This window comes from Thalassophryne amazonica, chromosome 3, assembly GCF_902500255.1.
Source record: "Thalassophryne amazonica chromosome 3, fThaAma1.1, whole genome shotgun sequence".
In the NCBI taxonomy this organism is placed as follows: domain Eukaryota; kingdom Metazoa; phylum Chordata; class Actinopteri; order Batrachoidiformes; family Batrachoididae; genus Thalassophryne; species Thalassophryne amazonica.
Window position 1 is genome coordinate 105,232,952 of NC_047105.1, and position 27,243 is coordinate 105,260,194.

General features: G+C 41.9%; 1 protein-coding gene and 1 long non-coding RNA gene across 3 annotated transcripts in view; both read right to left on the reverse strand.

Moving 5' to 3' along the window:
* Positions 1-27,243, reverse strand: part of cdh4 (cadherin 4, type 1, R-cadherin (retinal)) — a 1,030,104-nt gene that overhangs the window by 42,408 nt on the left and 960,453 nt on the right. The window contains exon 12 of one of the 2 annotated variants that reach the window (XM_034167231.1): positions 22,129-22,280. In XM_034167231.1, coding sequence (XP_034023122.1) covers positions 22,129-22,280 — 152 coding nt within the window. The remainder of the gene's footprint in view (positions 1-22,128; positions 22,281-27,243) is intronic. The other variant, XM_034167233.1, reaches the window with a different exon arrangement.
* Positions 19,061-19,596, reverse strand: LOC117507386. Its single transcript, XR_004559704.1, has 2 exons — positions 19,301-19,596; positions 19,061-19,126 (listed from the first exon to the last, which is right to left on the reverse strand). It is a non-coding gene; the product is annotated as an uncharacterized LOC117507386 (long non-coding RNA).

Genomic DNA, 27,243 nt, shown 5'->3' on the forward strand with positions numbered 1-27,243 from the left:
ATTGATCTCTGCTCCCCTCCACAGCATGTCTTTTTCCTGGTTCTCTCCCCTCAGCCCCAACCAGTCCCAGCAGAAGACTGCCCCTCCCTGAGCCTGGTTCTGCTGGAGGTTTCTTCCTGTTAAAAGGGAGTTTTTCCTTCCCACTGTCGCCAAGTGCTTGCTCACAGGGGGTCGTTTTGACCGTTGGGGTTTTTACGTAATTATTGTATGGTCTTGCCTTACAATATAAAGCGCCTTGGGGCAACTGTTTGTTGTGATTTGGCGCTATATAAATAAAATTGATTGATTGATTGATTGATTTAAGGCTCTGTTCACCCAGGACGTCGTCAGAGAACAGAGAAGTTTCAGAAAAAGTCGGCATGAGGAGTTTATGCGGACATTCCACTGTTAAAGGAGATTTTGTAATGAAAGAAAGTGCGGGCAAATTCGCTGAGTCGGTTCCGTGACGACGCCGTGACAGGAAAAACACCTACATGTTGAAAACCAATTGTAAAATTCAGGCGGCTTTTGATGGCTTTCAACAAGTGAGTATCTGAGAAATTGTTTAACAGCTGGGCATTTTCCAACTTGTCCGTTAAGGTTTCCAACGGAGGTGTTTTTCCTGTCGCGACCCCCCGCGGTCGGGTCCGGCCCGTCATGCGAATCTGCCCGCACGTTCTTTCATTACAAAATCTCCTTTAACAGTGGAATGCCCGGATAAACTCCTGATTCCGAATTCTTCTGAAAGTTCTCTGTTCTCTGACGACGACCTGGGTGAACAGAGCCTGAAATGTGGAAGTTTTCAGCTTGAAACAGTGAGATGCCGCCGCCTCGGAGCGCAGATCACCATCAGGCGCCGTGGGCAGTCCTTAAAGCGACACTTACACACCAAAATCTCTCATCAGCCGTTAAAATTTTTACCGAAAACCAGCTGAATTTATCGAATGGTGTCCACTGAGTTGTGCCTTACAGTTTTTGAAAAAATTTTTATCAAACAAAGCAGCAGTCTCTGAGCCATTCCTAAACAATGAAAAAATCGACGAGAGGGTGGGCCACTCCTCACTCAAAGACTGCCCACAGGCGAATGACCTAACCGACAGGCGTGAAAAAACTCTCGCATGCCCACGAGGGTTCAAGCATGTCTGATGTAATCACACGTGATTCAAATCCATATGGTTTTTGAAAAAAATAATAAGGTCAGATACTTTTCTAACAGACCTCGTAATAAACAAATTACACTCAACAAAAATATAAACGCAACACTTTTGGTTTTGCTCCCATTTTGTATGAGATGAACTCAAAGATCTAAAACTTTTTCCACAATACACAATATCACCATTTCCCTCAAATATTGTTCACAAACCAGTCTAAATCTGTGATAGTGAGCACTTCTCCTTTGCTGAGATAATATATCCCACCTCACAGGTGTGCAAGATGCTGATGAGACACCATGATTAGTGCACAGGTGTGCCTTAGACTGCCCACAATAAAAGACCACTCTGAAAGGTGCAGTTTTGTTTTATTGGGGGGGATACCAGTCAGTATCTGGTGTGACCACCATTTGCCTCATGCAGTGCAACACATCTCCTTCGCATAGAGTTGATCAGGTTGTCAATTGTGGCCTGTGGAATGTTGGTCCACTCCTCTTCAATGGCTGTGCGAAGTTGCTGGATATTGGCAGGAACTGGTACATGCTGTCGTATGCGCCGGTCCAGAGCATCCCAAACATGCTCAATGGGTGACATGTCCGGTGAGTATGCCGGCCATGCAAGAACTGGGACATTTTCAGCTTCCAAGAATTGTGTACAGATCCTTGCAACATGGGGCCGTGCATTATCCTGCTGCAACATGAGGTGATGTTCTTGGATGTATGGCACAACAATGGGCCTCAGGATCTCGTCACGGTATCTCTGTGCATTCAAAATGCCATCCATAAAATGCACCTGTGTTCTTCGTCCATAACAGATACCTGCCCATACCATAACCCCACCGCCACCATGGGCCACTCGATCCACAACATTGACATCAGAAAACCGCTCACCCACATGACGCCACACACGCTGTCTGCCATCTGCCCTGGACAGTGTGAACCGGGATTCATCCGTGAAGAGAACACCTCTCCAACGTGCCAAACGCCAGCGAATGTGAGCATTTGCCCACTCAAGTCGGTTACAACGATGAACTGGAGTCAGGTAGAGCCCCCGATTAGGACGACGAGCATGCAGATGAGCTTCCCTGAGACGGTTTCTGACAGTTTGTGCAGAAATTCTTTGGTTATGGAAACCGATTGTTTCAGCAGCTGTCCGAGTGGCTGGTCTCAGACGATCTTGGAGGTGAACATGCTGGATGTGGAGGTCCTGGGCTGGTGTGGTTACACGTGGTCTGCGGTTGTGAGGCTGGTTGGATGTACTGCCAAATTCTCTGAAACGCCTTTGGAGACGGCTTATGGTAGAGAAATGAACATTCAATACACGAGCAACAGCTCTGGTTGACATTCCTGCTGTCAGCATGCCAATTGCACGCTCCCTCAAATCTTGCGACATCTGTGGCATTGTGCTGTGTGATAAAACTGCACCTTTCAGAGTGGCCTTTTATTGTGGGCAGTCTAAGGCACACCTGTGCACTAATCATGGTGTCTAATCAGCATCTTGATATGGCACAGCTGTGAGGTGGGATGGATTATCTCAGCAAAGGAGAAGTGCTCACTATCACAGATTTAGACTGGTTTGTGAACAATATTTGAGGGAAATGGTGATATTGTGTATGTGGAAAAAGTTTTAGATCTTTGAGTTCATCTCATACAAAATGGGAGTAAAACCAAAAGTGTTGCGTTTATATTTTTGTTGAGTGTATTAACTCCGCTTGCTTGGTCTGCATGGAAATATCAGACCTTAATGTTTTTTGCACGGACTTAGCTAATACTCGGTTCATACTTACACCTCAGTATGATATTTTCCTGTACAGACCTCTCACTCAGTTAATAATCCTTTAATATTGTCAAGATTCACATCATCTGACATTTTACAAATAAAAGCAATTATTTGAGTAAATAAGAAAAAAACAGTGACTCGTGTTCTTTTTAATTGGGACATATTCCGAATTTCTGGCAGAAATCAGTCAATGGAACGAAACTACTAAACCAGTTATTTAAAAAAAAAAATTTTCACTCTATAGCAGATAAAGTAAAGTTAATGTATTGCAAATGAAACAGTCCCTTTGGCTTCTTCCTTGTTTCACTTGTGGTCGGTCACAGCAGATCCATGATGAACATGGAGACAGGGCAGGGGTGAGTTTGAACCAGGAAACTTCCACACTGGAAGTGCACTTAACCGCTTGTCCACCAAGATTTGAGATGCATCTGTTGTTTTATAACATCAAATCAAAGTAAACAAAAAGTGAACATTTTTCAAATTATACTTTTAAAAATTATGCTCTTTAATCTCAAACTGAAAAGAAATCTTTAAAACAGGCTCTAGAAATTATAATACAGGATGATGGTCTAGTAGTTAAGTGAACTCAGCCACATGGGGTGTGCAGCCAGTACATTCTGAGTGCCGGTCCCAAGCCCGGATAAATGAGGAGGGTTGCGTCAGGAAGGGCATCTGGCGTAAAACAAGCCAACCGAACTATGCAGACTCAGAATCGAATTCCCATACCGGATCGGTCGCGGCCCGGGTTAACAACGTCCGCCACCGGTGCTATTGCCCAACAGGGTGCCGGTGGAAATTGGGCTACTGCTGGGCGAAGACGACGAAGAAGAGGAGGAAAACGTTGCCACGAACAGCGGGAGAAGAAGAAAACTAGAAGGGTGGAAATGAGAGTGGGGACTTTGAATGTTGGTAGTATGACTGGTAAAGGGAGAGAGCTGGCTGATATGATGGAGAGGAGAAAGGTAGACATATTGTGTGTGCAAGAGACCAAGTGGAAGGGAAGTAAGAGCAGGAGCATCTGCGGTGGGTACAAGTTGTTGTACCATGGTGAGGACAGGAAGAGAAATGGTGTTGGGGTCATTTTAAAGGAAGAGTATGTTAAAAGTGTGTTGGAGGTTAAGCGAGTGTCTGACAGGGTGATGAGTGTGAAGTTGGAAATTGAAGGGGTGATGATGAATATCATCAGTGCATAAGGATGCCTGAGGAGTGGAGACGAAGTGTGCTGGTTCCTATTTTCAAGAACAAGGGTGATGTGCAGAGCTGCAGTAACTACAGAGGCATAAAGCTGATCAGCCACAGCATGAAGTTATGGGAAAGAGTAGTAGAAGCTAGGCTTAGAAAACAGGTGAAGATCTGTGAGCAGCAATATGGTTTCATGCCGAGAATGAGCACTACAATGCAATGTTTGCTTTGAGAATACTGTTGGAAAAGTACAGAGAAGGACAGAAAGAGTTACATTGTGTGTTTGTGGACTTAGAAAAAGCTTATGATAGGGTGCCAAGAGAAGAGTTGTGGTATTGTATGAGGAAGTCTGGAGTGGCAGAGAAGTATGTTAGGGTAGTGCAGGACATGTACAAGAATAGTGTGACAGCAGTGAGATGCGCAGTCGGAATGACAGACTCATTCTTGGTGGAGGTGGGATTACACCAAGATTCAGCTCTGAGTCCTTTCTTGTTTGCAGTGGTGATGGATGACGGATTGGTTGACGGATGAGATCAGACAGGAGTCCCCATGGACTATGATGTTTGCAGATGACATTGTGATCTGTAGTGAGAGTAGAGAGCAAGTTGAGTCTAGTCTGGAGAAGTGGAGATATGCTTTGGAGAGAAGGGGAATGAAAGTCAGTAGAAGCAAGACTGAGTACATGTGTGTGAATGAGAGGGAGCCCAGTGGAATAGTGCAGTTACAAGGAGTAGAAGTGGTGAAAGTAGATGAGTTTAAATATTTGGGGTCAACTGTTCAAAGTAACGGAGAGTGTGGTAGAGAGGTGAAGAAGAGAGTGCAGGCAGGGTGGAGTGGGTGGAGAAAGGTGGCAGGAGTGATTTGTGACCGAAGAATATCAGCAAGGGTGAAGGGGAAAGTTTACAAAACAGTAGTGAGACCAGCTATGTTGTATGGTTTAGAGACAGTGGCACTAACAAAAGACAGGAGGCAGAGCTGGAGGTGGCAGAGCTGAAGATTTTGAGATTGTCTTTGGGAGTGACAAGAATGGACAAGATTAGGAATGAACAGATCAGAGGGACAGCTCAGGTGGGACGGTTTGGAGACAAAGTCAGAGAGGCGAGATTGAGATGGTTTGGACATGTGCAGAGGAGGGACCCAGGGTATATAGGGAGAAGGATGCTGAGGATGGAGCCACCAGGCAGGAGGAGAAGAGGGAGACCAAAGAGGAGGGTCATGGATGTGCTGAGAGAGGACATGCAGGTGGTTGGTGTGACAGAGGAAGATACAGAGGACAGGGTGAGATGGAAACGATTGATCTGCTGTGGCGACCCCTAACGGGAACAGCCGAAAGACAAAGAAGGAGGTCTAGTAGTTAAGTGGAAGCCTTGAGCCCAGAGGCTCCTCGGTTCAAACTCCCGCCAGACAGGAAAGTCACCAATGCAAGGACCTTAATCCTCCAGTTGGTCCCGGGGTGCAGTTGAGCACCTTGCATGGCAGCATCCTCACACTGCTGTGTACATGTGACGCATCAGTGTAAAGCACTTTGGATTGTTTCATGAAACTAAAGAACACTCAAGTTAAAAGTGGGAACTAACCAAATTTAAAAAAGAAAACAAAGTAAACAATAAAACACTGAAACACGGATATTAGTGTCTAGGTACTCTGGTGTACCTGCACCATTTCTGCAGTCGTTAACCCTATGGTCACATAAGCTACAAATAAGGGAGGCAAGCAACTGGCATTTGTTGCCTGATGGGTGCGTCCAGTGTCGCAAACTGAACAGTCTCCCCCTTAAAAATTGGTCCGCCCTGCCTTCACTGCACATGCAGCATCAACTGCGGTTCACTGTCCATCATTTAAAAGCAGCACCCATTATCACCTCACTTCAGCTTAACCCTCTGGGGTCCGAGGGCATTTTTTGAACAGTTCACTAGCCTGGCATAAATGTTTTATTATTGCTGTTAACAGCTCTCCCTGCATCTCACAATCAAGTTTTATGCCTCTTTTTTCAGGACAACCTGTACTTTCAGAATATATATGCTATAGTGATGTTTTATAAGTGTAATAAAGGTTTACAATCAGAAATAAGAAAGGAAAAAGCAAAGCAGAAAATAATTTTCCACACACATTTATTCAAAACACACTGCAAACTATAAGAAACAACTGTTTTGACACTTTATAAAGGTAATTTGAGGACTTGTGTGAAAGACTGTACAATAAAAAGGTTCAAACAATAAACACAAATGCACATTTTGAACAATATATACAAAATGGTCTATGTGTTTTGTTTGTCTTCATCTCAAAGAAATTTCTGTCTGCTATTACACAAAGGTCACATCACAAACTTATACTTCTATGAAGTTGACTGTGTGTTTGTTCTCTCCTACACTGAAAAGCAACATTCACTCTTTGTGGCCCATTCACACTCTGAGTAGCGGTCCCTCCCCCTTGTTCCATTGATATGGTAAATGGTGCTTTATGCCAGAGCGAGAGAGCTTGTCACAGGCGTATTCAATAACATTCACAGGAAAACTAGTGGAGTAATCCTGATACTCACACACTCTTTGTTTGAGCATGTGAGATTGTATGAGAAGCCCTCCGTCTGCTCCGTCTGCTCACTTTCAGTGATTGCTGTGCATAATGGCGCGGGGCGCATTGCAGCCAGCAGCCAGGGGGCTATTCAAATGGGCCAACTAGTAATACATCACTCCTAAAAACAATCTTTGATTTATCACGTGAAGTAAATCTGTCCTACAATTGGATTTTGGAAAACCATGTGACGGTGAACCAATTCCGATTGGACAGTCACATTGCTCACATCATCACATAGCTTCTACGAGAAGTACAAAGATGGTGGACGGCTTTATATCTCATATCCTTAAAAAGTTATTTATAATTTAGTAAAACTTGGTCTCAGCCGTCGTATACGACGGCGTCGGCCCCAGAGGGTTAAAACGACCTTGTTTCTGCTTAAAACAGACTAGAATGATTTAAGAGGTTTTACCTTGTCATCTGATGGTTAATAATCCCGTTAATCCATTTGATCGCTTTGGGTGAAGAGACTCTGTCTCAGATGAACTACTGAGAAATGACCAGCTCAGTCTCACATTTTTTTTCCTCCTCCTGTCACGAAATGACTCAAATTTTCATGATGGTGTTTTTTTTAAACTCAGTATTACTAACCCTACTCCTACCCCCAACCCTAATCTTAACCATAACCTAACCCTACTCATTCCCCTAACCATGACCACACCCCCCCCCCCCCCCCCCCCCGCTGCACTTTTAATTACGTGCAGCCATCACGGAATGTATTAGAATAAATTTGTGCTGCCATGATGAAAATTTTACACTTTTCGTGACAATATGACGAACCAATAGATTAATGCAGGGGTGGGCAATCATGTGCCATGAAGGGCCGAGACAGTGCAGGTTTTCCTTGCAACCAACCACCTCAGCAGGTGATTTCATTTATGATCAGGTGTCTCAGCAGGTGATTTCATTGACAATCAGGTGTTTATATTCAGGGGAGAAGCTCATCAGCAACCCACCTGCTGAGGGGTTTGGTTGCAAGGAAAACCTGCACTATCTTGGCCCTTGCTGCCCACCCCTGGATTAATGTATATTTCGTGCTGCTGAATCACGACAATCCGTGAGACTGCATGCGTAGTGGAGGCAGGGGGGACCAATTTTTAGGGGGGACCTTTCAGTCTGCGACACCGGGTCTTGTCCAGCTCGTGGTTACTTGGCCTTTATGTGCACAAAGTTTAATGCTAGATTATAATGGATGGAAAACCCAACACTGTCACTATGAGTTTTCCCTTCATGTGTGACTGCTTAACGGAACTAAAGTTTTCTTCATTTGTTTCAGTCTAGCGTCTTTCACAGTGATGTTTGTGTATCATTAGGTAGCATGCTAACATTTCCATAAGATGTATTGTAAATCATTTCAAAACATCCGGTTACAAATACAGCATTTGGATTTAGAAGTGTTTATTTCTCTTGGACTTTTCCAAAATGCAAATATTGAATTTTTACAGAAATACAGCTGGTTCGAAGCATACTGCGCCATCTTGGATTATTTTGTTTGAGTGAGGAACCAGCTGACGTCACCCTGCAATTTTATTTGATTGGCAGTCTCCATGTTGTGTTGCCCAGCATTTGAATAAAATAAGACTTCTTGTTTATTTTGGCCCCGCCTAGCAGGATGTATAGTGAGTGACCTTTGTCTTTTGTCACTACAAAATGCCCACTCTGATTGAAAACGAATGGCAGCTCATCATTTTGCATCTGTTGCTTGTAGCTAATGTTGGGTAAAGGTCTGGTGTAAATCTTGAGTTTCTGACTCATAATATTTCTGTTTATAGAGTTATGCTTTTTTTTATTCTTTGGAAAATTAACGTAAAACACGAGCTCTAATGAGGATTTGAATCTTTTCTGAAGGAACTGGCACTGAGCCAAATTGCTGCTGAACTGAATCATGACTTTCCTGCATTGGGATGTGGTTTAAATTACCAAACACTGAGACGAGACATGGGCAGAATTAAAAAGAACAAAAGACACCGCTGTAAAACAACACATGGCTGCTGCTGGAGAAATTCCACAATAATAATCCAATAAAAGCAGCACATGTCCTCTGTTTATTTATATAACCATCAGCAGGTATGTTGGCTTGTGTGCGGTACGAGGCCGGCCATCAGGCTGGAAGCCCAAATTGGAGACAGAGATCTGCACTGCACTAGCGAACAAACACACTGCATTGATTTATAGTGGCCTTGATCCTGTACACAAACTGTCAGAAAGCTGGACTAAATTACTGATACACTGCAGCAGCGACAGACTATAGCCCAGCAGCTCAACAGTTTTTGTATTTTAATGCTATTTTTTTGGTCTCACTCTGTCAGATAGTAACTTGGTGTATCAACTATGTAAAGGTCTGTTGCTCCTAGCCTCAAGGCCCATCGACCGACTTGTCGTTTATGATTGGATGGGTGCTTTGTTGCCTTTGTGCTTCGCTTGAGTAGAATAAGTAAAGAGAATTTCAATCAAAGTGGAATATATCCCCTAGTCGACACTGGGTTCTAGAATCAATAAGCAGTCAACACTGAACTTAATTTGGTGTGCTTGAGGCCAACCAGTCCCTCATTACTGGAGGAACAACACCTGCATCCCTCCCCCTCACACAGAGAACATGTGCCTCTATTTGTAGTACTTTACTTTGCACGGTGTTACACTGGCTAACAGCAATGTTAGTGAGAGTCTTATTTCTTTCTACTGGACATAAAGAAAAAGATACATACATTTGTTTAGTGTTTTAATTAATTTATTCATTCATTCATTCATTCACCTTCTACCGCTTAGTCCAATTAAGAGCCTATCCCAGCAGCCATAGAGAGCGAGGCGGGGTACAGCCAGGACAGGACGCCAGTCTGTCGCAGGGCCACAAACAGACAAACAAACACAGACACACCCACACCCACACACACACCTACGGACAATTTAAAGATTCCAATCCACCTAACCCGCATGTCTTTGGAAGTGGGAGGAAAGCGGAGCACCCGGAGGAAACTCACGCAAACACGGGGAGAACATGCAAACTCCACACAGAAAGACCACGGGAATTGAATCCATGACCTTCTCGCTGTGAGGCAACAGTGCTAACCACTAAGCCACTGTGCTGCCCCTAAATAATTTAAATAATTATAAATAAATTTAATTTTTTTTTTTTTTATTTGTCCCCACTGGTATGTTGATAAAGCCTGGATTTCTTAGCCAAAATAAAAATGTACTTCAATTTTATAGGGAAGAACAACAACAGATTTATTTTAGGAAACAAGATGGAGAAATCTAACAATTGGCAATTTATCTGACTGATGAAAGCAACCCTGCATACTAAAATGCACTAGGCTAATTCAGCTAGACTTTGAACAAATTAAAATGAAAACCAGAAACAACTGGTATATCACTCGGAACAAAAAGAGAAATGTTATATTTTTAATGTTCCAGAAAAGAAATGTTCATTTGAAATAATAATAATAATAATAATAATAATAAAAATTGGTGCTGAGGTCACTTACTGTTTTCATGTGAATGTCTTTGAATGGTGGAGAGAAATTTACCACCAGCAGGTCACTAACATTAACATTGAATCGGTGTGTAACTTTGCAAAAACAATGTCGGACTCTGTTGTTTTCTCTGGGCCCCTCCCCAATCAGACCGGGAGTGACATGTTTAGCCGCATGTTCTCCTTGAATTGCTGGCTGTCTGAGTGGTGTCCAAAAAATGAGGTGGGCTTCATTGATAATTGGCAAAGCTTCTGGGGAAAACCTGGTCTTGTTAGGAGAGACGGCATCCATCCCACTTTAGAGGGAGCAGCTCTCATTTCTAGAAATCTGGCCAATTTTTTGGGATCCTCCAAACTGTGACTGTCTAGCGTTGGGACCAGGAGGCAGAGCTGTGGTCTTATACACCTCTCTGCAGCTTCTCTCCCCCTGCCATCCCCCTATTACCCCATCCCCGTAGAGACGGTGCCTGCTCCCAGACCACCAATAACTAGCAAAAATCTATTTAAGCATAAAAATTCAAAAAGAAAAAATAATATAGCACCTTCAATTGCACCACAGACTAAAACAGTTAAATGTGGTCTATTAAACATTAGGTCTCTTTCTTCTAAGTCCCTGTTGGTAAATGATATAATAATTGATCAACGTATTGATTTATTCTGCCTAACAGAAACTTGGTTACAGCAGGATGAATATGTTAGTTTAAATGAGTCAACACCCCCGAGTCACACTAACTGTCAGAATGCTCGTAGCACGGGCCGGGGCGGAGGATTAGCAGCAATCTTCCATTCCAGCTTATTAATTAATCAAAAACCTAGACAGAGCTTTAATTCATTTGAAGCTTGTCTCTTAGTCTTGTCCATCCAAATTGGAAGTCCCAAAAACCAGTTTTATTTGTTATTATCTATCGTCCACCTGGTCGTTACTGTGAGTTTCTCTGTGAATTTTCAGACCTTTTGTCTGACTTAGTGCTTACCTCAGATAAGATAATTATAGTGGGCGATTTTAACATCCACACAGATGCTGAGAATGACAGCCTCAACACTGCATTTAATCTATTATTAGACTCTATCGGCTTTGCTCAAAAAGTAAATGAGTCCACCCACCACTTTAATCATATTTTAGATCTTGTTCTGACTTATGGTATGGAAATAGAAGACTTAACAGTATTCCCTGAAAACTCCCTTTTGTCTGATCATTTTTTAATAACATTTACATTTACCCTGATGGACTACCCAGCAGTGGGGAATAAGTTTCATTACACTAGAAGTCTTTCAGAAAGCGCTGTAACTAGGTTTAAGGATATGATTCCTTCTTTATGTTCTCTAATGTCATATACCAACACAGAGCAGAGTAGCTACCTAAACTCTGTAAGGGAGTTAGAGTATCTTGTCAATAGTTTTACATCCTCATTGAAGACAACTTTGGATGCTGTAGCTCCTCTGAAAAAGAGAGCTTTAAATCAGAAGTGTCTGACTCCGTGGTATAACTCACAAACTCGTAGCTTAAAGCTGATAACCCGTAAGTTGGAGAGGAAATGGCGTCTCACTAATTTAGAAGATCTTCACTTAGCCTGGAAAATAGAGTTTGTTGCTCTATAAGAAAGCCCTTCGTGAAGCTAGGACATCTTTCTACTCATCACTAATTGAAGAAATAAGAACAACCCCAGGTTTCTTTTCAGCACTGTAGCCAGGCTGACAAAGAGTCAGAGCTCTATTGAGCTGAGTATTCCATTAACTTTAACTAGTAATGACTTCATGACTTTCTTTGCTAACAAAATTTTGACTATTAGAGAAAAAATTACTCATAACCATCCCAAAGATGTATCGTTATCTTTGGCTGCTTTCAGTGATGCCGGTATTTGGTTAGACTCTTTCTCTCCGATTGTTCTGTCTGAGTTATTTTCATTAGTTACTTCATCCAAACCATCAACATGCTTATTAGACCCCATTCCTGCCAGGCTGCTCAAGGAAGTCCTACCATTATTTAATGCTTCAATCTTAAATATGATCAATCTATCTTTGTTAGTTGGTTATGTACCACAGGCCTTTAAGGTGGCAGTAATTAAACCATTACTTAAAAAGCCATCACTTGACCCAGCTATCTTAGCTAATTATAGGCCAATCTCCAACCTTCCTTTTCTCTCAAAGATTCTTGAGAGGGTAGTTGTAAAACAGCTAACTGATCACCTGCAGAGGAATGGTCTATTTGAAGAGTTTCAGTCAGGTTTTAGAATTCATCATAGTACAGAAACAGCATTAGTAAAGGTTACAAATGATCTTCTTATGGCTTCGGACAGTGGACTTATCTCTGTGCTTGTTCTGTTGGACCTCAGTGCTGCTTTTGATACTGTTGACCATAAAATTTTATTACAGAGATTAGAGCATGTCATAGGTATTAAAGGCATTGCGCTGCGGTGGTTTGAATCATATTTGTCTAATAGATTACAGTTTGTTCATGTAAATGGGGAATCTTCTTCACAGACTAAAGTTAATTATGGAGTTCCACAAGGTTCTGTGCTAGGACCAATTTTATTCACTTTATACATGCTTCCCTTGGGCAGTATTATTAGACGGTATTGCTTAAATTTTCATTGTTACGCAGATGATACCCAGCTTTATCTATCCATGAAGCCAGAGGATACGCACCAATTAGCTAAACTGCAGGATTGTCTTACAGACATAAAGACATGGATGACCTCTAATTTCCTGCTTTTAAACTCAGATAAAACTGAAGTTATTGTACTTGGCCCCACAAATCTTAGAAGCATGGTGTCTAACCAGATCGTTACTCTGGATGGCATTTCCCTGATCTCTAGTAATACTGTGAGAAATCTTGGAGTTATTTTTGATCAGGATATGTCATTCAAAGCGCATATTAAACAAATATGTAGGACTGCCTTTTTGCATTTACGCAATATCTCTAAAATCAGAAAGGTCTTGTCTCAGAGTGATGCTGAAAAACTAATTCATGCATTTATTTCCTCTAGGCTGGACTATTGTAATTCATTATTATCAGGTTGTCCTAAAAGTTCCCTAAAAAGCCTTCAGTTGGTTCAGAATGCTGCAGCTAGAGTACTGACGGGGACTAGCAGGAGAGAGCATATCTCACCCGTGTTGGCCTCCCTTCATTGGCTTCCTGTTAATGCTAGAATAGAATTTAAAATTCTTCTTCTTACTTATAAGGTTTTGAATAATCAGGTCCCATCTTATCTTAGGGACCTCGTAGTACCATATTACCCCATTAGAGCGCTTCGCTCTCAGACTGCGGGCTTACTTGTAGTTCCTAGGGTTTGTAAGAGTAGAATGGGAGGCAGAGCCTTCAGCTTTCAGGCTCCTCTCCTGTGGAACCAGCTCCCAATTCAGATCAGGGAGACAGATACCCTCTCTACTTTTAAGATTAGGCTTAAAACTTTCCTTTTCGCTAAGGCTTATAGTTAGGGCTGGATCGGGTGACCCTGGACCATCCCTTGGTTATGTTGCTTTAGACGTAGACTGTGTTTCATAATTATTGTATGGCCTTGCCTTGCAATGTGGAACGCCTTGGGGCAACTGTTTGTTGTGATTTGGCGCTATACAAGAAAAAAGTTGATTGATTGATTGATTGATTAAAGTAAAATGTGGCATGGTTTCCCTGTTTCCAACCAGAGTGGGTAAATATTGTGCAATGTACCTTATAAATGTTGACAATCGACATCAACTTCATTGATGTTTCATGGACAAGGTAACATGTAAAGAGAAATAATGTTGGAAATCATTGGATAGCACCAGTTAGCGTACCTTGTTAACAGCATTAATGATAGACTTGTAGAGTAAAATAGCCTATACAAAGACATTTAGGTACCACAGCCTTACATGGAACAGAATTTACTGGAATTTCTTTTGGTCTAACTGGTTTGAGAACAATAATTTTTTAAGGTGGAACCCAAATCTTGAAAGATTAAAATACTGATAATTCTGGTTTGAAGTCCTGATTTTCAATTGAGTTGATCTAATGTGAAAGTACAAGAGATCAAGGGAGTTGCTGAGGAGGTGCGATGGATGTGTTAGCATTAAAGTATTACTGTATTTCTCCATGGTCACTGCTGCCAATAACTGCCAGAAAGGGCAAATTTAATTTTTGACTTGTCTGTCAAAAATATGGGTGCAATAGTACACATTAATCAGTTTGCTATGTTTTAAATACAAGGGAAACACAAAACACACATTAAAGAGGCTATGATCCTATGTTCTTTATTATAGTGCGACTGAACAGTCTTTCTGGATTGTTACAAGATGTTTTTTTCTCGAATTATTGTGAAATATATGTTTCAAAAATAAATGTGATTTATACTCCGGTGTGACTTATAAAGTAGTCTGGAAAATATGGTTATATTACGTAATATTCATATCACTGACTATTGTCAGTGCAGTGTTAAGCATGTCTCCTACAAATTTTCCTTTGCAGAACTGCTGGCTGCTCTGCATTTTGCAGATCTGCTGCATATTTAGAGCTGCTTTCTGTTTCTTTTCATTTATGTTTTCCTTAAGGAGCTTCACAATAAAAGCATTTTAACACTGAATCAGTGAAAAGTTTAGTTTAGTTAGTTTAGTTTATTCACTTATTTGAGGGACAGCGTACAGTATCATTAACTTCATCAAAGCAGAGATGAGTTGTACCAGATTATAGATAATTTCCATCTGCAGTCCCCAGGTACATCAAAGAATTTAACCATGAATACATTAAAATTCATAAATTACAATATATTAGCACAATATTCTAAAATTCAAGTTCTAAAATTGCTCTCCCACAATAAATCACTCCCACTACCATATCACCATATCACAGTCCATCAGTCAGTCGCAAGCTTATAAATCCATGCCCCCTAAAGACTGTACTATTGCACATTTAAATCTAAAAAACATGAGAAGTTATTGTGAAAAGAGGCAAGCCTGGACACAATTCCCATGTTTCTTGTTTCTTGTTCCCATGTACCTTGTTTCCCATGTAACAATAAGAAATATACTCAAAACCTGGATTAATCTTTTTAGTCATATAGCACTACTATTATTCTGAACACTACTGTATAAGGGCCCCTTCACACATAGTGAGAAGTTTGGACAAAGTACACACAGTGCGCATGACGCAGGAATCGTGTGCAAACCGTGTAATGTCGTCCCTGTCGCCAACACCTCGTACACCTGTTGCTACAACTATTTGCACACACAAGTGCCTGAAAGAAAAAGTGTGCTCTATGCGAACCCATCGCACCCTCTCACCGCAGATGTCAGCCAAATTCCAGGTGACACGCACGAACACCTAACACCGCTCGCGTGGCACTTAGAAAATGTGTGCTAGTCACACTCTTGGCACGACAAGAGATTACAGACAATCACTGTTGTACTGCCGTGAAATTTGTCTAAGTACCCCAGTGTGACTTTGCAAACACACACACTGACACGTGGGTGTGTCACAACACCTACTGTGTTTGGACCGTTATGGACTAAACAACTGTCCACTGTGAGGTGCGTGTGTCTGATTGCTGTATTTACATGGACATGAATAAAAACATATTGCTGTGGTGGCGACAAGCTGCAGCAAGCGAGCGCGCGCACGGAGTGGACACTGACAGCCCCCCAGGTTGAAAGGGACCATCAGATCAGAACACGCAGCGGGCGATTTGACCGTCACGTCACCCAGGTGAGATCTGTTCCACATGACGCTGTGTCTGTGTTGTGACGCGGCGTCCACAAGACACGCGTCGGGCAGAACATGCGAACGGCCGACTGGATGCACCTGACCAGTAGATGTGGACATGATCAGAGCACACTGCTTCTCATTCATGTAACCACTGTCACACTGTGCTTGTACATACACCTGCACATATCCTGCACCATTCTCACATACTTCTCTGTCACTCCAGACTTCCTCTTTTCTTGGCATCCTGTCATAATCTTCCTTGAAATCGAAAAACACACAATGACACTCCTTCTGGCCTTCTCTGTACATCAGCACTCTCAGAGCAAACACTGCATCTGTGGTGCGGTTTCTTCGCATGAAACCATATTGCTGTTCACAGATCTTTACGTCCTTTCTAAGCCTAGTTTTACTACTCTTTTCAATAACTTCATGCTGTGGCTGATCAACTCACTGTAGTTGGTGCAGTTTTGCACATCACCCTTATTCTTAAAAATCAGAACCAGCACACTTCTTCTATGCACCTTAGGTAACCTCTCACTTTCCAAGATTTTATTAAACATGTTTAGGAACTCCACTGCCATCTCTCCTAAACATTGCCTTTCCACTCTTCATAGCTGTCTCTACTTCTTCCTGACTAAACCCCAGCACTTCCTGACTCACCCGCTCCACATCATCCACACATCATCCAGCCTTCTCTTGCTCTCATTTTTTCATTCATTAGCTCCTCAAAATATTCTCTCCACCTTCTAAACACACTCTCCTCACTTCTAAGCACATCAGCATCTGGATCCTTTATCACCCTAACCTACTACACATTCTTTCTAGCTCAGTCCCTTTGTCTGGCCAATCGGTGCCAGTTCTTTTCTCCTTCCTTTGTGTATAATGTTTTGTATAACTCATTATATGCCTTTTCCTTAGCTTTTGCAACTTCTCCTTTCACGTCATGCCAGATCGTGTTACACTCCTGTCTGCTTTCATCATCTCTTTGACTATCTCAATTCTTTTTCATCAACCTCTTTCTCCTTATACGTTCTTGAATATCTTTGTTCAGCCACCAAGCCTCCTTGTCTTCCTTGTCTCTCCAAATGTCACACCTAGCACCTTCCTAGCTGTCTCCCTATCCACATCTGCAGTCCTTTCCAAATGTTCAAAATCACTTCCCCTCCAATCAGTGCCTGCCTCACCTCTGCCCTGAATTTCACAACAGTCTTCCTCCTTCAGCTTCCACCATCTGATCTGTTGACGCAGTGTCTGTCCTGCCGCGTGCCATCCACAAGACACGTGTTGGGCAGGACATGTGCGTGGGACTGGCTGGACATGCCGCCAGCAGATGTGGACATGACAAGAGCGCCCAGCTTCTCATTCATGTCATTTCATGACTGTATGTCTGTGACCATGGATCATCTACAGAGGAACAGACAGATCATACTTACACCACATTTTATTGAATCCCTTTTATATACAGCTCGATAAAAGGGATTCAATAAAATGTGGTGTTTTTTATGGTGTGTGGTTTTATTTATTTTTTCTCCATAGCAGAGGTGCGATGTAGTGCAACACATTCCATCTGTTTTTTTCCCCTTCACAACAGGAGAGATCAATAAAATGTGGTGTTTTTATATGGTGTGTGGTTGTATTTTTCTTAAATACGTCCATGTCCTTCTTGATATCAGACATTTTCCTGCACTTTTTACAGGACAGCGATGGTAGCTCAGAGGTAACGTTTCTGGCTGGCAATCAGAGCTTTTGGAAATTGCATGTTCGAATCCCTTGGGTGGCGTGTATTTTTCATTTTTTGTTCTCACAGCAGCTGTGCGATGTGGTTACATATCGTGCAGCTGCTTGAACTGTGTCCCCGCGTACACCAAATCGTTGCATCGTGTTCGTTCACGCCTGCCCGTCGGCTCGATGTTTTTGTGGTTCGCTCATATGAGCTGGTCAGCCATGATTCACCCTGGTTTGTACTTATTCGTACTATGTGTAAAGGGGTCCTTACAGTCTGCCATTTGTTTTACGTTGCATAAAGAATGTAGTCCACCAGTGTGCACTTTTGTCCACTCATATGTCACCCTAGCTGCCTATCTTTTCTGGAGGTAGGTATTCACCTCAGCCAATTCCATCCTTTCTGCAAAATCAACCATCATCTGCCTTTCCACATTCCTCTCCTTGACACCATATTTACGCATTACTTCCTAATCATCTCTGTTCCCTTTACCAACATGCCCTTTGAAGTCCACTCCAATCACCACTCTTTCATGCTCCTGCACACTCTCCACCACCTCATCTAACTCAATCCAAAAATCATCTTTCTGCTTCATCTCACAACCTATCCATGGGGCATACAGTGCATCCAGAAAGTATTCACAGTGCTTCACTTTTTCCACATTAAATTTTCTTTTGTTCCAAAATGCAGCAAATTAATTTGTCCCCTCAAAATTTGACTCACAACACCCCACAATGACAAAATGAAAAAAGGTTTTCTGATTTTTTTTTTTTCCAAATTTATTTCAAATAAAAAGTAAGAAATCACGTGTACATAAGTATTCACAGCCTTTGCTATGAAGCTCAAAACTGAGCTCAGGTACATCCTGTTTTCATGAATCATCCTTGAGATGTTTCTACAGCTTAATTGGAGTCCACCTGGGGTAAATTCAGTAGATTGGACACAATTTGAAAAGGCACACACCTGTCTACATATAAAGTCCCAAGTGTCAAAGAACACACCAAGCATATGTATGTATATATGCACACAATTTCTTTGACTTCATGCTTGGTATATCTATCTATCTATCTATATATATATATACACTGAACAAAAGTATAAATGCAACACTTGTTTTAGTCTTATTTTTCATGAGCTGAAGTCAAAGATCTCAAACAATTTCTACATACACAAAAGACCTATTTCTCTCAAACATTGTTCACAAATCTGTCAAAATCTGTTAGTGAGCACTTCTCCTTTGCAGAGACAATTCATCTCATCTCTCAGGTGTGGCATATCAAGATGCTGATTAGACAGTATGATTATTGCACAGGTGTGCCTTAGGCTGGCCACAACACGCATCAAAAGTCCCATCACCAAATTAGGTGGTCCTCCCATGAAATTCCTCACAATTTCAGTTTGAATCTTTGTTGAAAGTGCAGACTTAAATTTTGTTGATACACCCAGTAAAACCTGAACAATGATGAATAATTTTCACCAGTTTTGCACATGTACGTGTGAACTAGAGGTTTTCTCACTCATTCTTTTCTCTGATTGGTACAATTTAAATCTCGAACAATGATTTTCCCTTTGGCTTTGGTGGAAAAGAAAACCTGAGCTATTTGGTGTAAAACGCACAGACAACATGTGGCTGTGTGGAGCGCCGCGGCCTCTCCATGAAATCGCTTCGGCCAGCACGCACGCGTGCTCATTCTTTGCTCATTCTTTTCTCTTATCATCTCAAACAAAGCCATGACTTTCACTTTGGCTTTGGTAGAAAAGAAAACCAGAGCCATTTGGTGGGAAAGGCACAGAAAATGTGTGGCTGTGTGGAGCACCGCAGCTGCTCCATGTGATTGTTCGGCCAGCACGCGCGCGCAAACGAGAGGTTTTCTCACTCATTTTCTCTGATTGGTACAATTACAATCTCAGACAAAACCATGACTTTCCCTTTGGTCTTGGTCAGGCCCAGCGCCAGAAAAAAATATTAATGGGACGATGAGCCCTCCCCCAAAAAATGTGCGCACCGGAGGGGACGTGCCTCTGAGCGTGCGTAATGAATTGGGTGCGCTCCTGGAAAGCTCGTGTATTTAGGCTGCACCGTTGTAAGAGACTGACTAAGAGTAAAGAGTGATGACAGTATTTTTTAAATTTTTATTTGAACGTATAGACCCTCGGTCAAGTGATCTCCTGCATACCACAAAACCAAACCAACAACTGATCTGAGAAACGACACGAGACAGTAGATTAACCCCAAATACAGCCCTCCATCACAAGCGCAAACACAGCGCAATTGGGCATGACAGTCACACAACGAGTCAAAGATAAACCTTTCATGTACATATATTTACAACAATACATAACTTTAATATCTGTCATTGCGGGCGACTGGCCGTGAACGGAGGGACTCAGAAAATGCATACCGCACGACAACAGCATGTTATTTGCATTATTATCACTTTTTACTGAGATACACAACACGTAACGCGTACATAAAAAGTTGGCTGACTTAACTTTTGACGTGTCGCTGGCGCGCGCTGCTCTCCAGTTTAGCCAGTGCGTCCTCATCAAGCTGGCTGCTTTAGCTGCTGTTCACTGTCGTACTATCCATGAGAAAATCATCCGGAATATCCATATTGAGACCAAAACACACTTCTCGCATTTTCATCTTTTCTTCTGCTGAGTTTTTTTCCCCCTCTGCGGACAGTTCTTGGGCTGCGCGCTATGACGTCATTTGTTTACGCATAGCGGGCGGGTATAGCCAGGTACCGTCGACGTAAATCTACGACACTGGCCCAGCAACGCCCCGGTAAAGTGAGAATAATATTGAATAACTAATATTTTGCTATATTTTCCAGTATTTCTTTTTCTCTTTTTTATTTTTTTGATAATGCTCACATCCGAGGGGGCGGGATTGATGACGTGAGGGGGCGTCGCCCCCAAACGCCCCCTCGTGGCGCCGGGTCCGGTCTTGGTTATGCCTTTCCCAAGAATTGCCTGTGCTTTTTCACCAAATGAACCTCACAGACCCACATATTTGGAATTCGCAAGCGCACTGCCTTCATCTGTGCGTGAACTTGTGTCTGCCTCGACTCCTCTGGCTGGTGCAAAAAAAAAAAAAAAGAGTCTTGCCCTTTTTCATTGGTGGAAACGCATGACATCACCAATTAAAACCTACCGACCCCACGTGGGTGCAGATGTCACTCAGAGAAGAGGAAAAAAAAGCCTCGAAGGGCCCAATGCTGCCTCTGGTGGACAAGAGGAGGAAGTGTAAGGCCTGTTATGTTTAATACAGGACCATTTGATGGACAGGAATTGCATTCTAAGTTATAAAAATGGTTTGTTACATGTTTGTGATTTTCACAGTAAAAAAAAAACTAACTTTTTCTGATTCAAATTTTAGGTTTTGGGGTGAATTTAGGGTCACTGGGGTGAATTTAGGGTCACTGTTTTAATGTTTTAATGCTGTTTTTAATGCAGTAAGGCCAGGTAAACAGGTTTTAAGGTAAATTATGAAGGTAAAACCAAAAGTACTCAAAAACGACCCAAAATACTAAAGACACCAGAGGGTTAAGCAATCAACAACAAATTGCTATGGTGACTGGGGGCACAAAGGGGCCCATGCACAAACTTTACATCTGGCATCAGTTGTATCGTGTCGTCGACTGAACGGTCCCCCCTAAAAATTGGCCTGCCCTGCCTTCACTGTGCCTTCACTGCACATGCATCTGAGACTGACCCTGAGTCTGACTCTCAAAGCGATCAAAGGAAATAATATGATTATTAACCATCAGATGACAAATTAAAACCTCTTAAATCATTCTAAAGTCAGTTTTGTTTGTTATCAGGGTTATTGTAGATATTTGTGCTGCCTATTTTGTGTTGTGCTATTGTGATACTGTTGTTGTCTGTCCTGTGATGTGTTACTGAGTTTACTGTCTTGTCTGTCTTGTTATGTACAATATATTGTATAGTCGGTGAAGACAAATTTCCACACGGGGACCAATAAATCTAATCTAATCTAATCTTTTAAGCAGAAACGAGGCAATAATCTGTGAATCACTACTGATGCTCCAAAATGACGTGTTGCTGTGGTACTCTGATCGGTCTCCCGCCTTTTATTATGAAATAATGCTAAATTTATGTGGAAATGATTGTTGTACAAAAGCTTCAGATATCTGTTGCTGAGATAGATGATGACTGGGATGGAGTTTGAAGCAGAAATTATGTGATAATCGGTGAATCGCTGCCAACGCTAAGAAATGATACTGCTGATGCTCCGAAATGAGGGCAGATCGATTTTTAGCAGGAACTGTTCGGTCGGAGACACCGGGTTTTATTTTTGTCATCTGCCAGATTCTCCTGTTTTATTCTTTGAAACATCAACACTTTGCCCAGTACAATAAAATGATGATGAACTGGAAAGGTTAAAAATGAAATGAAATGTTAAATTCACAAAGCATTGATTTTTCATTGTCAGATTTTGCACTTTTTTGTGATTCTTTGTTTTTTAATAATATTAAATGTTAGATGATTTGCCATAATGTTACAGACAAGAAATGGTGAAGTGTTAAAGGTTTAGCACATCACAGTACACTTGATTATCCTGACTTACCAGACTTACCATTGTCGAAGGCCAGGAATGTGGCCTCGTACACATTGCTTTTGACATATATGGACTCTCGGTCCAGGAGAGCCATGGTGGTGATCTGGCCATTTGTCCTGTTGATCTTCAGCCAGTTAGCTGGATCTGACAGCTTGGAGTACCTACACACAGCATTCAGAAATAAAGAGAAGATGGAGAATAAATTAGTAAAAGCAAAATAAGCAGCATATTTCTATGTGTACACCTGTCACTTGCATTCCAGTAGCTCTGAATCTTGCTTTTGATCACCAAGCAGCCATTATTAGATTGAAAATTTCTAACTATATTGGCAATAGAAGCAGAATTCCTTGGAATTATTGATTTAGGATGGAGAATAGGACTTATGTTCTCCAATGGCGAATACTGCACCTCATTAGCATGAACCCACAACACCCAAACGGTACTCTTATCTTCAGTACCCACACTGAAGTAACACTCACTGTCACTGGTCGATAACCTCAGTGAGCTGAAAAGCGACAGCTGCAGTTAAAGTCTATAAATCCCATTAATGTCTACGGTGAGCTTTAACAGCTGACGGAGTTAAGGAAGAGCTTCTCTCTCGCCTCTAACGAAAAACCATGCAGAAGAAATGAGAAGTCTCACAGCTGTCTGTACATGATCAGGGTGTCACCATAATAGTGGGCGAGAGACAGACGGACAGTGGAACAGAGAGCTTTCAGAATGTGAGCATGGCCGGTAAGAAACATGATGAGGAGGAAAAGTGGCTTAATTAAAACTGTGCGTCGGAGGAAGACGCTGGTTAGCCACATGCACGGGGGAGTGAACAGCAGAAAACAAATTCCACCTCCAGATAATGGGACACTGGGTCACATTTAGTAAACAAAATCAAGCAAAAAAAAAGAAAGAGAGAAAACTGAAAGACAGGCATTCATGGCCATTTTTTAATGAGACAAAAACAGGCTCCATACCATTCAACCATAATAACGCCAACCTATATTCCTGCGATTCAAACTGTAGCCCCGCCGTTACTCATTTACAGTTGTGCCACTGCCATCTAAATCAACAACAAACTATATGATTATACTGTAGATATCAACATGAAAAATACTTTTTAAAATAAAAGTGAGGCATTATTGAATAAGAAATGGATAAAAATCAAGAAATGTTTGATCAAAAACTCATAATGTTGTTCAAAACCTTGATTCATTGGGTTCTTTGTGAGCCCATGTCCAACCCCGCCATCAAATTTCAAGAAAACTTCATTTGATTTATCCATGTGCCAATCGGAAAGACAGACTGGGGCTGTGTCTGAGGTCTTCCGGACACAGAAATGGACTGTTGTGGTGAAGAAAGAGCGTAGACAGAATACACTCCTATCTTCACCTATGGACATGAGGTTTGGGTAATGAGTGAAACAACAAGGTTGCAGAAAGAAGCAGTGGAAATGAGTTTCCTCCATTGATTATCTGGGCTTACAGTGAGGGACACTGAGAGAAACTTGAATAGCCAAGAGGGACTCAGAGTAGAGTTGCTGCTTCTCCACATCAAAGGGAGCCAACTGAGGTGGTTCGGACATCTGGTGACGATGCCCCCTCGTCGTCTCCTTAAGGAGGTCTTCTAGGCACATTTTTTTATTTACTTGTGAAGGAACAGTGCAAGGTCATCGACATCACCATACAGTGAATTAAGCAAGACAGATTATAGCCACTGGCTAATTTCCATCTGTTGTCCTTTGGAGATGTTCCAAAGCATGTTTTTGATTATGGGAGGAAACCAGAGTGGCCAGAGGAATCCCACGCAAACTCCACACAGAAAGGCTTAGTAATTACAAAATCAAGCTACAATCTGTTGCAAACAGGGTGTTCCTCTTCCTGTTCACAGAGCAGGATGATTCCAGGCTTATGGTCAACTGCAGTCCCACAATGTTTCCTCTGGATGTCAGACCTTTCAGTCTTCTGCAGGCTATCACTACCTCTTTTACACCAGTATTATCACACATTATCTGTCAACATTTCAATTGCAAAATGGCTGGTCCCCTCTTCATGTGAACACACTCATGTTACTGTTGTACTTATAAAAGCGATACCCAACCCAGTCTACCGACTTCCTTTTTCAGTCTCAAATATGTGCATCCTGTCTATAATCCTAACAAAGTTTTTCAATTTATGTAAGAAAACCTTCCGCTTTACTGTCTGTTGACAGTAGAAGTGTTGACTATTTATTGACTGTTGAAGTGTAGTGCTCTGCAAGATCTCCTGTTCACACTCTGACATAAGGATATCAGCATGTCAGGCTATCTCTGAGCTGGTTTGAGCCATACCACTGTTTCTGGGGGTCAGATGTCTGGTGCACTTCAAGGAGCTCTACCAATCCTTTCCACTAGAAGTCTCTCACTGGATCTCAGCCTCCCCTTTGACTATTTCAAAAGGGATGAAGGGTTGCCACTTTAAAGCACAGAGTGTCTTCTCCTTCCAGCTAATCATTCTATTCAACATCAAATCAACACTCTCTTTTCACTGCTACTCCTTCTGCTTATCTTATTCCTTCTGCCTCTACACATTTGTCCTGTAGACCAGGAAAATCACTGTACTTGTCTGACTATGCAACAAAAATCTTAGTATAGGCATTTGCCATGTCGGGCCTCAGCAACTGTAATGCCTTGCCTGCAGATTTATCATCATCCACATCAAAACTCTTTCTAAAATGTGACATCATTCCTCATTTTCAATCAAACAATATTCCATTCTCTGCCAACGCAATGTCTAAATCCGAACCCGTATACCCAGATTCACATCTCTTTCAGCCAGTTTAGGCCCTCTACACTTTGCCTATGAACAATGATTGAGGTTATAACTTTAGGACCCCTTTACACATAGTGCGATTAAGTACAAATCTGAGCGAATCATGACAGAACACCGTGAACCACGCAAACATTGAGCTGACGGGCAGGCGTGCACAATCCTGCTGCAACGGTATCGAGCAAGCAACGGTGTTGTGTGCGAGCAGCTGCACCACATTGCACCGCTGATGTGGAGAACAATAAAATAAAAACCAGCTGTATAATTAGTGAATATCACTGGGTTGATATAAATAATACATAACAGGGGAAGCAATACAGAACCCCGCGGTTAAATAAGCCTGGTTAATTAAAAAAAATGTCACTCACAGGATTCGAACCTGTAAGCTCTGATTACCAGACGGAAACTGTACCACTGCACTACCATCACTGGCCTGTAATTGGTGCAGAAAAATGCCTGAAATCAACAAGGGCATGAAGGAGGTGTGCTGTGTCCAGCCGCTGCAGCCCAGCGCAAAAGTGATATATGTTTTTATGTATTTCCACATGAGGACAGCAGGAAGAGACACGCGCCTCATGGAGGAATGTTGTAAGTTCATGTCCTTCCAAACACAGAACATATCCTCCAGCTGGGACATCCAGGAGCAGAGATCTTTACAGCCGTGGCTGTGAGCAGACACGCCCTCTATCCGTTCAGCGCCCAGACCAATGTGTCACTCTGTGTTATGTGGTCATTCATTTTACTTATTTGTTATGTAATTGCGTATATAGATATTGTTGTAATTATTTATATACCTGTCCTGGCGGTGATTTCTATGCTTGTAATTTGTGCACTGAGCCGTCATCCAGCTGTCAGTGTGCTGCAATCAGCTGACAGGCCCCTCCCATGCTGTGTGCAATCAGACCTCGCTGTCTGGCCCCCATGTGATCAGATCTGTACATACATATAAGCAGTGGTGGGCACAGTTCAGCTAATCCGATATCAGATAATTATTGAAGCTAATGTTTTTGCTATCGGATTAGCTTTTCAGATAAGTTTTAAAACCATCGTAGGACCAATTATCTTCTGATAAATTTAGTTCCGATAACTTTCAGTCCGATAACATTTTTTTTTTTTTTTTTTTTTGCTGGTAAAGCTTAACGGTCAAAAACATTTGTAAACCCTAAAATCAAACATTTTAGTCCATTTGTTGTGTGTTTGTAGCAGTCTGGCTACCTGTTGCTTGCTGATGACGTCATCATTAAGCGCAAAACGTGATTGGCCGGTTGACGGAGGGAGCATTGTGGGTAGTTCAGGTTCACTTTGGACATTACAGTGACTTGTCCACTTGTCATAAAAAACAAAACAGACTAATTTTAACATTATTTTATTTTATTTCTTGGTGGCTGTAATTTAAAAGCCAAAACTCAGTGGGGGAGAGGAGCTCTCATGACGCAGCTGTGTGTACAGAGGGAGGGACGTTTCTTCACGTTTTGACACTGTTTTGGATTTTTTTTTTTCAGATGAATCCCACTGAAACTAACAGGTAAGAATTTATATTTACTATGTGTATTTTATTCTGCCAATCAATGCATTAATGGATGTATTTCGGTTGTTTAAGCCGCAGGGTTCAAAGCATGTGAAAAAAGTGGCAGCTTTTAGTTCATAAATGACAATGTATCTAATACTGAGATAAACTATGACTTCTAATACTGTATTTTACTGCTTTTGAAAGATGATGACAGTGTTTGGGGTTTTATTTTATTTTTTTTATATTTTTTTTGTTTATTCATTTTTCATGTGTTCTTTGTGTTTGTGATCCTTGAATTTACCCACCAGCCCCTGTGGTGCTTAAAGTGAAACTGGTTTATCAGAAGCCGACAGTGTAATCTGATGTGGCCACGTCCAAATCAATACTAATAGTTATTGGTTATCTGTAATAAAGATACATTTTTTAGCAGTTTATTGTCATAAAAGATAACTTTTCAGTTATCTGATTAATGGTTATCGAAGCTAACTTTTTGGTTAGCTGTGCCCACCACTGCATATAAACATTTTATGCAAGTGCGCCCCCCCAGCATGCCAGATGTGTTGGAGGAGCGGGGGGGGCAGACACATGCACCACATGTGTGTGGCTTTTTGCAACTCCACAGTCGTGGCGGCACTTAGACAAATTTCACATCCAGCTCGACAGTGATCGTCTGCTGATTGTTTTCATGTTAACAGTGCGAATGGCCACACATTTTCTAAGTGCCAAACAAGCGGTGTTAGATGTGCGTGCGCGTCACCTGGTATTTGGCTGACACCTGCCGCGAGAGGATACGATGGGCTCTCACAGCACACACTC